Source organism: Furipterus horrens, unplaced genomic scaffold, assembly GCF_987537825.1.
Source record: "Furipterus horrens unplaced genomic scaffold, mFurHor1.1.pri manual_scaffold_11, whole genome shotgun sequence".
NCBI lineage: Eukaryota > Metazoa > Chordata > Mammalia > Chiroptera > Furipteridae > Furipterus > Furipterus horrens.
Window position 1 is genome coordinate 18,080,643 of NW_028327181.1, and position 10,148 is coordinate 18,090,790.

Genomic DNA, 10,148 nt, shown 5'->3' on the forward strand with positions numbered 1-10,148 from the left:
TGAATTCAGTCTGTCCTGGTGTCAGCCAGGCAGAGAAGGTTGGGGAGCGGGCGTGGGAGGAGGGAGGTGATGTTGCTGCCCCGCCCAGATGTGCAGTCAGCTGGCGGGGGCTGCTGAGGGGCGGGCTCCCTCTGCGCCTGCTCCACCGCCCTGTGCAGCGCCCCTGGTGAGGCAACAGGGCTTATCTGCCGGCGGTGGGAGACAGGACCAGACAGCCTCCCAGATCCTTCCAGATGGGAGCTCTAGGGGCCCCTGAGCCTGCTCCTGACCTGGACAGTGTTGGGAGGTGCTGGTAGTTCCCAGGGGGAGCTCTCAGCGGGTGGAGCTGACTGAGGCTGGCTGAGAAAGAAGTTGGGTGGGCCTGGGGGAGCCCAAGAGGCGAGGGAGCCTTTCCAGGAGGGTCACAGGGGTGGCAGCGAGCTGAGGGACCGGGAGACTAATAGGGCTGCCACAAAAGGCTTGAGAATCAGCACAGGGGACTAACATGAGTGACTAACTTTGAAAGATTGCCGGCTGCCCTAGAAAAAAACAGAACCTGGGGCTAAGGGCCCCTCCCAGGGACCTGCGGCTGTGTCCTCGCGGTGGTGGTCCAGCTCCTCACGGGTTTCTCCTTTGGCAGGTGCCTTGGGAACTCTGAAGCTGAGCCGAGCCAAGATTTCTGGATACTCCGAGTCAGCTGTGCAAAGGCCCTTAGGGAGCCCCCCCTTCACTAGCAGGCACGCTCTCAGCTCCCGGGAAGAAGGGGCTCAGGGGCCGGGGCAGGGCCGGCTGCACTGCAGCTATGGACCGTGAGCTGGCCCGGCCCGCGTCCTCACCGACTCGGCTCGCCTGCGGCCATGGCCACCATGGGCTCGTCCGTGTACATCGTGGTGGAGCTGGCCATCGCCGTGCTCGCCGTTCTGGGCAACGTGCTGGTGTGCTGGGCTGTGTGGCTCAACAGCAACCTGCAGAACGTTACCAACTACTTTGTGGTGTCGCTGGCGGCAGCCGACATCGCAGTGGGGGTCCTCGCCATCCCCTTTGCTATCACCATCAGCATAGGGTTCTGTGCCGCCTGCCACAGCTGCCTCTTCTTTGCCTGCTTCGTCCTGGTCCTCACACAGAGCTCCATCTTCAGCCTCCTGGCCATCGCCATTGACCGCTACATCGCCATCCGCATCCCACTCCGGTGAGCTTGGGGCCCCGGGTGGGCGCACCTGGTGCTGGGTTCACGTCCAGGCTGCCTATGCCAGGGTCTGGTCTGTGCCTGTGGTCATGGTGACCCCGGGATCAGGGTTTGGTCTGTGGTGTCAGTGTGCTGAGGTGACAGAGCCATGGAGCGCAGTCTGGGGCTGCCCAGGGCTTGGCACTTCACCAGCAGTCGTACCAATCTAAGCTGATCATTGTGGGCACAGGGAACCCTGGTCCTTCCCAGCCTCCCCCCCCCACCCCCAATGTGGAAGCTGCCCTGCGCTGGCTGTTGGCAGCTGTGTGTGGCCCAGGCTGGGCAGCGTATCTGGGCTGCACTCCATGCAGCACGATGCTAGGGTGGGGCGGGGCACCCTGGGAAACCACAGGATCTCAGATCTAGAAACCCGCCCGCCCTCCTCCAGCTCCTCTGGGCAGGCATCGAAGTTTGCACATTAGGAAAATGACCCAGAGAGGGGAAGTGAGTTGGCTGCATGCCACAGTGAGTCATTTGAGCCTATATGCAAATTCTTGTGCTCCTTAGGTCACCAGTGTAGCGGGACTGGTAGAGAGGTGTTTTTACGGTGAATCTTTTGTGAAGTGACTTCAGCACATATTGTGTAAGTGAAGTCTTCCCCTGAGGCTAAGTTTACTTAGTGTGGCCTCCAGCTACCCAGCCAAGGATGAGGCTAGGAAGTGTCCCTACCAAGGTGCACCCTGGGGCCTCCTGCCGCATGTCCTTGCTCCTGTATCCTGGAGACAGCCTGGGTGGCTGCAGGCTCTCAGGGAGGTCTCCAAGGAGGGGGGTACCCCATCCCCGTGGTGAAGTCTCTCAAACGGGCAGGGCGCCTACCTGCGGAGCAGCTGCAGGAGCCTCAGTGGGAGGAGAGGCAGCTCAATGAGCAAATGGAAATTTAGTGTTGAGCTCAAGGGGGGCCCTTAGAGGTCATTTCCTCTCCTTTTCTGGCCGGAAAAAGGAGGCCCAGAGAAGGGAGCCGGGCCTCAGGGCCACACAATGAGTTGGTAGCACAGCTGGGACTGGGCCTGGGAAGAAATGTGGCCCGCCACCCACTGTGACTTCAGTCTTTGGGGACCTGGGTCACAGGGTGGCCCCAGTCTCCCAGGACCTGCACCGGGTGACTACTCCTGTCACCTGGCTCTAAGAGGAAAGCAGGCTGGGCCAATGAGAGGAGCCTGGTTCCCCTGTGACCCAGGACACTCCATGTCTCAGAAGAGCCTAGGACCCTTGTCAAAACAGAGGGCCAGCCTCAGTGGCCGAGCAGAATCCAGAGTCCAGGCTCCAAACACGGAGGCGTGTCTGCAGGCCCCCAGCGGCACTGGGGAGCGAAGGATCGGTGTTCACCACAGGGCAGGCTGGTGTGGGCGGGGGCTGGGCAGCCCGACGGGAGAGCAGAGGCCTCACTTTCACTTTCTCCCCTAAGAGCAGCTACATTCTGGGAGAGATCAAGGCTGCTGGGCTCAGCGGAAAGGGCCTTGGCTTCTTCTTGTTTCCATTTTCTGAGAGTCAGAAGAGTGACTCCCTGATGTAGGAGGACGGGCCATGCTGTGTGACTGTGGAAAGTCAGCTGTCCCCCTCTGGGCCCATTTCCTCATCTGTAAGAGGCGACAGGCCTCTCTGAGCTCACTAAGGTGTTGTGAGGGTCCAGTGAGTGAGTGGGAGGGTTGGCAGGGTGGGGTGGGTGTGGGTTCAGCTCTTTCTTGAGCTGCTGGAGGTTCAGAGCCGAACCCCTGGATGGAGCCATGAGTTTGCCCCACCCCTATCCCGAATCCCATGATCTTCTGGAGCAGGACCTAGTTCCACCGAAATCTTACCCATTAGAGCTTCACCTGATAAAGCTTTGGAAGGCCCAGCCTGGGTCTCTTGGATCTGGAAGCTGATAGAAATGAGGAAGAGGGTCCTGCTCAGCCTCCCCCTCACAGTTGCCAGGGGATGTCAGTGCAGCAGCGTCTCCTTTGATCCTCACGCAGGCGTCGTGGCCAGGGCTGATGTTCTGACCCCCCTGTCGCTCCTGGAGAGGCCAGAGCAGGAGAAGGAAAAGGGTCCCCTGACACAGGTGACTCCAGGGCCCTTCACACTGTTTCAGGCTCCCTTGGGTCCCTCCACCTTCCTATTCCTCAAGGGTCCTGGGCCAGCGGGGGCCAGCAAGGGTGAGGCACGTGGAGGTGCCTTTGTCAGGGCTCCTGAGGGCGAGCTGGGCCTGAGGGCTACCAGAACCCTGAGCTTCTGCTGGCTCTGCAGCCACTGCCTGGCCAGGCTGCCATTCCTGCCCCTTCTAGCTGGGAACCCAGTTCGCTCTGGTGCCATTTCCCACTCCATTCACCCATTTGGCTCCTCTGAGGTCTGGCCTTTGACCCTGCTCTGGGTGCCTCGCCCCAGGCCTACACCATTCAGTCTTCCTTTCTCCCCTCCCCTCCCCTCTCCTTTCTCTTTTCCTTCCTTCCTTCCTTCCTTCCTTCCTTCCTTCCTTCCTTCCTTCCTTCCTTCCTTCCTTCCTTTCTTCCTTCCTTCCTTTCTTTCTTTCCCTTCTTTCTTTCTAAAATTCAGTTGCAGGAAAATCTGTGTACTCCTTCCCAGGCACAGAGAGACTGGCGGGCTAGGGCAGGGTCTAGTCAGGAAATGGGGGAGAAAGAAGCCTGGCCAGAGGCAGAGATGGGAGCCAGAGGACTGAGAGGCCATGGCGAGAGACCAAGGCGTTCTTTGCCTGGGGAACTTCGTAACATTGTCCCCGTAACATTAGCCCCCACTGAGCAGCCTCTCTCCTTGAGTACAGGGCAGTCATTGATGCAAAGGCCTGAAGTCATATGTGGAGAATCACCCCATGGGGACAAAACCTGAGTGCCCTGGCTTATAAGGAAGGCAGGATCAGGAGAGAGGGCTCCCTGGATGAGGTGATGCTGATAGATTTTGCAGCATGGGGGGTGAGGGGGTACAACAAAAGGGGTCCAAGCCTGGGCAGAGGCCCCAGGAAGGAATGAGCCTGTGGGTTCTGGGCCAGGGAGAGGGGGTGGAGACAGAAGAACAGGCAGACAGGGAAGTGTGAGGTCCGCCAGTGCCCATGATGGCATGTGGTCAGTGGCTCTTCAGTCTTGGATCACTGGCTCTTTTGATCAACTTAGGGAAGCTCCCCTTCTCCTCAGTGTAGGGCAAATGCACATGAAGCCTCGCCTGCAATTGGGAGGTAGTCATGGATATTGGAGTGAGCCCTCCCTCAGTAACAGGGACCCCCCAGGGAGGGGCAGCCTGTGAGCTGGAAGACACAGGGAGGCAGTGGTACCTCCAGGGGTGGGCAGCGGCTCTGACACCTGCTTCCTATGACACCCCTGGGCTCCTTGGAACATGCTGGATGGCCGTGTCACCTCTTCGAGTGGACGGTCTATGTCTGGGGCCCAGGAGGCCAAGATGTAGCTGCTTTAAGTCACAGATGAGTCAGGTTGTGGTGCAGCCATCATTCCATTTGGGCCCCAATGCTGTTCCAGCTCCTTGGGAACCCGGGTCCAGGGCCTTAAGCTTGAGGGCTTTCTTTTGAATATTGGTGTTTTTTTAAATAAATAATACCTATGAGTACTAAAACATCAAAAAAGAACACTTGTCCCCTTGCCCCCTGCCTCTCCTCCATGTCCCTTCTTGGATGGCAGTCTTGGGAGTTTTTCCCAAGATGTTCTTTGCACACATAGGCAAGTGCTATTAATATGTGTTTGTTTCTGTCCCCACAAGGGGCTTTTTTTTGAGAATGTAGTGGCAGGCTGTCCCTCAACAACAGGACAGACCAGAGATTTCAGAAGCCTCAGGCCAGGCCCTGGTGTCCCCACCACTCTTTGTTCAGTTAACTATCACTAAGCCCCTCCCTCCCCTAGCAGCGCTGCTTCTGTAGTTGCCTCGTGGGCCAGAAGGTCTGCTGCTGAGAACAGTTTGAAAATCCTCAAAGCAGGTGGCCTCCACAATCCTCTGTACCATTCCCATGACTGTTACTTCTGCCTGATTGCCTCAAACGACAGGCAGTTCACTACTGCCTGAGGCAGTCCGTTTCCCCTGTGAACAGCTCAGCTGAAACGCTCTTTACTTTGAGCGTCTCTGTAACCTGCCTCCCTGTAATTTCCACCCACAGATTTTGCATTCTGCCCTACGGGCCAGTGCTCACAGGCCCCGATTCTTAGTCCCACTTTACACATGAGGAAACTGAGGCTGAGAGAGGCAGAATGGCAGGAACACACTAGCACTAGAACCCAGGGAGGGATATACTTTTCTCAAGAAAATGTTAACATTAAAAGAGCCTTTACTGAGTGAGAGTATATAAATTCAAATTAAGAAAAAGAGTACAAAAAAAGCAGTGCCTGGCACAGAGCAAGTGCTATGTAAGTATTAAATGCAAAAAATAATAATAATAAAAGGAAAAGAAAAGCCTGTTACTTTACATTTGAGGCTCCAGAGCGCGAGAGCTCTTGGCAGAAACGCAAAAGCCTATGGCCCTCTTCCTGCCGCGCCCCCGCTGAGTGGAGCCATGGAGCTCCTGGGAATGGCCCTGCCCAGGTACTTACTGTTTGCTTTCAGAATTGACATAGTTTCAGAATCGACAAACTTACCATGGCCTGAGTTACCTTTGGGCTCCTGGGATGGCCACAGCAAGTCCATTCCTCTGCTTGAGCCTCAGTTTCCCCACCTGTGAAATGAGGACTAGATAAGAGGTCCGAGGCCACCAGGTTGTTGTTGTTTTCGTAATTTGAAGTAGTTGACAAAATTTAAACCTTGGGAGATTTTACCCAGAAAAGCAGCTCCCAGCCCCTCCTGAGGTCCAACAGCGCTGGGCGCGCAGTGGGCGCAGCAGTGAGGGGCTGAGCGCTGCCAGCTGCCTCCTGAACAGTGCACGCCCTGTCAGCCTGCCTCACACGTCGCTTACCTGTAGGCCCCTGTGTTTGCCTCCCGTGGACAGATTGCTTCTGTGGTTGCTTCCCAGCCTTGGCACGACTGTATCCTGTCTCCATGATGGTGACGTGGAGATGGACGCAGGAGAGCCCTGCCCCTGGCCCCAGCTGTCAGGGCCCAGGTGGGGAAGGGATCAGTTGTGCTTCAGCAGGAAACTTCTCCGAGAAGACGTCGGTCGAGCCTGAACTTGCAGAATGGGTAGGGTTTACCAGGCAGAGGCGAGGGTGATCTGGTGTTGCTAGAATCAGAACCGTGAAACAGGGGCATCCTTCAGAGATCACTGAAACCACCTTCCTCAGTGAGAGAGATTTTCTTTGGTTCTTTTAATAAAATCTATGCCACTTTTCCTGTGGACCTGGGGTCAGCTTCCTGGCCAGCAAGTCAGGCCACTCCCCAAGTGTGGGACTGAGCCTGGCTCTCTAGAGCTGCGATTTTCAACCGCTGTGCCGCAAGAATTTGAAAATATGCAATACCTGAATTTGGAAGGGAAAGAGGGTATCTCATTTGGCCTGGGGCCTCCACCCCTCCTTTATCCCCTGTGCCACCCCTCCTTGGGGGCTTCTGGACAGCCTAAGACAAGCGGGGAAGGAAGAGCATGGAGTACAAGAGGTGGGAATCACCAACAGGTCTGATCTGGCTGGCGCTGCCCCTGGCCAGTGAGTCCACCCTCCTGACCAGCTCCCACTCTAAAGGGAAGCCTGTTCTAGCATCAACTAAGGAGGTGATAACTACCCCCCCAAATCCCCACTTATTAATTCCCTCAATCCAGGACTACTTGTAATACTCCTCAATAATCATCTGAACATCTGTGCAGTGGTTTTCGTTTCCAGGGCGCCTGCTCTCTCGTACCCTCTGTGAGGTCCAGGGCGAGGCCTGCCACTGAGCAGAAGAGGAGACTGAGGCTTGGAGGCAGGAAGTAGTGCATGCGTTTCTGACGCTGGTGTCCTCTCCCCAGGTACAATGGCTTGGTGACCGGTGCGAGGGCCAAGGGCATCATTGCCGTCTGCTGGGTGCTGTCCTTTGCCATCGGCCTGACACCCATGCTGGGCTGGAACAACTGCAGTCAGCCACAAGAGGACAGAAACCACTCACAGGACTGCGGGGAGGGCCAGGTGGCCTGTCTCTTTGAGGATGTGGTCCCCATGAACTACATGGTGTACTACAACTTCTTTGCTTGCGTCCTGGTGCCCCTGCTGCTCATGCTGGGCATCTACCTGCGCATCTTCCTGGCGGCCCGGCGGCAGCTGAAGCAGATGGAGAGCCAGCCTCTGCCAGGGGAGCGGACTCGGTCCACACTGCAGAAGGAAGTCCACGCGGCCAAGTCACTGGCCATCATTGTGGGGCTCTTTGCCCTCTGCTGGCTGCCTCTGCACATCATCAACTGCTTCACCTTCTTCTGCCCTCAGTGCAACCACGCACCCCCCTGGCTCATGTACCTGGCCATCATCCTCTCCCACTCCAATTCCGTGGTGAATCCCTTCATCTACGCCTACCGCATCCGTGAGTTCCGCCAGACCTTCCGCAAGATCATTCGCAGCCACATCCTGAGGCAGCGGGAGCCCTTCAAGGCAGCTGGCACCAGTGCCCGGGCCTTGGCAGCTCATGGCAGCGATGGAGAGCAGATCAGCCTCCGCCTCAATGGCCACCCTCCCGGGGTGTTGGCCAACGGGGGTGCCCCCCATCCTGAGCGGCGGCCCAATGGCTATGCCCTGGGGCTGGTGAGTGGTGGGGGTGCCTGCGAGTTCCATGGGGACACAGGCCGCCCAGATGTGGAACTCCTCAGTCATGAGCTCAGGGGGGCATGCCCAGAGTCCCCTGGCCTTGAGGGCCCCCTGGTCCAGGATGGAGCAGGAGTGTCCTGATGAGGCACTGTGTTTGCCCCTTCCTGAGGGAAGGAAGTCTTTCTCTTTCCGGATGGCGGAACCAGCCATGTTGGGAGAAGAGTGAGTGTGCCGGGAGACCCTTCCTGTGGCTGGTTCCCACTTTGGCCCGCGGAGGGAGCCCTGGCTGGCACAGCATGAGGCCTAGCAGGAAGGGTTTGGAGTCTGAGGAAGTGGACGTTTCGTGCTGGGAGACCCTGCCCCAGGCCAGGGCCACAGCACCAGAGCATCTTGGCTGAGCAAGGCCTGGTCCCCACTCCAGAAGCATCTAGAAGTGCCACCTTGTCTTATGCAGAGCAGTTGTGGCACACAGGCTGGCGGGCCCTGGGCTGGGGCGTGGCTCCAGTAGGTCACCTGCCACACACACACAACCCTCCCCACTTTCCCTGGGGTTCAGGCGCTGCTGTGCCTGGAGGTGGCGTTTGATCTATTTCCCAGGAGAAAATGGAAGTATGACGATATCCTTTTTATCATTGTCCCTCCCTGGATGCAGGGTCTGTTGTCACCCTGCTGCTGCCCGGGCCCCAGGGAGGCCTGGCAGCCATCTCTCACTGCTGGAAGCTGCCGAGCCGTCTTCCCCCGTCAGTCCCAGGGCCATCTCTTAGGGCGACAGAGCCGGGCTTGAGGGTGCAGTTGTGACGGAGCAGTGTCAGAAAGTGGGCTCGGGGAGGAGGTCCGGGCCGGCCGGCCGCGGGTGCGCCTGGGTAGCTCAGAGCAGCCCAGCAAGAGGCCCTACCCAACTGCCTTTCTTTCTGAAGGGAATGTTTTTTCCTGAGATAAAATAAAAATTGAGCCATGTTGTGTTTTAAGCTTGTCCAACGAGAATGGTGTCTGAGTTCCTTTCCCTGCCCCACCGCCAGGCCTGGCACACATATGTAGGTGTGTGTTGCAGGCGTGAGAGAGTGTGCATGTGTGTAGACAGACAGACACCTGCCTGCCTAGGGGGGCTACCCGGGCTCTCGTCCTCTGAGTGACCAGACTGCCTGGTGCACCAGAATCCAAATACCAAGGCTCAACCCCCAAGACCTGCGACCCCGTGAGAGAGGGGCTGTGGGAGGTGAGGCTTTTCTGTCAGCTGCTCTCCCTCCGGACAGGCTGACCCCCCGGCAGCAGGCGTCCCCTTGGGTGGGGGCCCAGCCCCTCCCTCCGTCACTACCTCCGTAAATCCTTCAGTCACTTCTGTGCCATGCCCCACCCTCCCCGCTGCCTGCTCCACGCCTCAGCTGAGAGGCCGCACTGGGGTCTGTAAAGTATAAAATGATAACATGTCCCCACCACTCTGATTAAAAAATGAAACATTATAACTACAGTGGAAGTGCCTGACCCCTCCCCATATTATTACCCTGGTTCCTGCACCTGGAAACAACCACTGTCCTGGATTTCATTTCACTCCACTGCACATCCTTATGCTTCTACTAGACAGATGCTTATGTAAGTAACCCCAAACCAGCAGAGATCGGCCTTAGCGTTCTTTTACTGTTTCATCAATGAGAGGTCCTCTAGGCTGGCTTCGCAAAACAGACCCTTAGTAATGCTTTGAGAAGCACCAAAGCCTGAGCCCTTGCCCCAGAGACGCTGGGTGGGCCCAGGCAGCAAACATTTCCTGGGAGTTCTTAACGGACAGCCAGGCTATGAACCACTGAAATCGTTGCACAAGCCCAGCCCTGGCCGGGCCGGCTTCCTCCTCCCGCTGACACGCCCTGGCCCGGCCGAGTGTGCACTGAGGGCAGAGCAGAGGCCTGGGCTGTGCCTGAGCGGCGTGAGCATGGCCGCCCGGGTGGGGAGAGCCCAGAAGGAAAACCACAAAGACAGGGAAGGGAACATGGTCTCTCTCCAGCCTTTTCCGAGGCTCCTTGGGACCTGAGCTTTGGGTGCTGGGCAGCACGCTGCAGTTTTGGGGTTGGGGACAGACCAGGCCAGGGGCTCAGGAAAGGCTTCCAAGGACAACGGAGCCTCGAGCCCTCTCGGGGCCACCTCCTCGCTTGGCTCTGGAGCCCAGGCCCATGTGACCATCCCTCTGGGTCTCCAGGGGTCCCAGGGCCCTATCTCCACACCCACTCCACGCAGGCTCCCACTGTGAGCCAGATCTCGAGTGTAAGTACATGTGCACAGACATGAACAGATGCCCGTGTCAACGCGCGCACATATGGTGGGCAGTG

General features: G+C 57.7%; 1 protein-coding gene across 1 annotated transcript; it reads left to right on the forward strand.

Moving 5' to 3' along the window:
* Positions 1-661: 661 nt before the first annotated feature.
* On the forward strand, positions 662-8,798 carry ADORA2A (adenosine A2a receptor). Its single transcript, XM_090257388.1, has 2 exons — positions 662-1,168; positions 7,065-8,798. The coding sequence occupies exons 1-2, from the start codon at positions 837-839 to the stop codon at positions 7,969-7,971; spliced, it is 1,239 nt and encodes a 412-aa protein (XP_090113514.1). The 5' UTR covers positions 662-836; the 3' UTR covers positions 7,972-8,798.
* Positions 8,799-10,148: the final 1,350 nt, after the last annotated feature.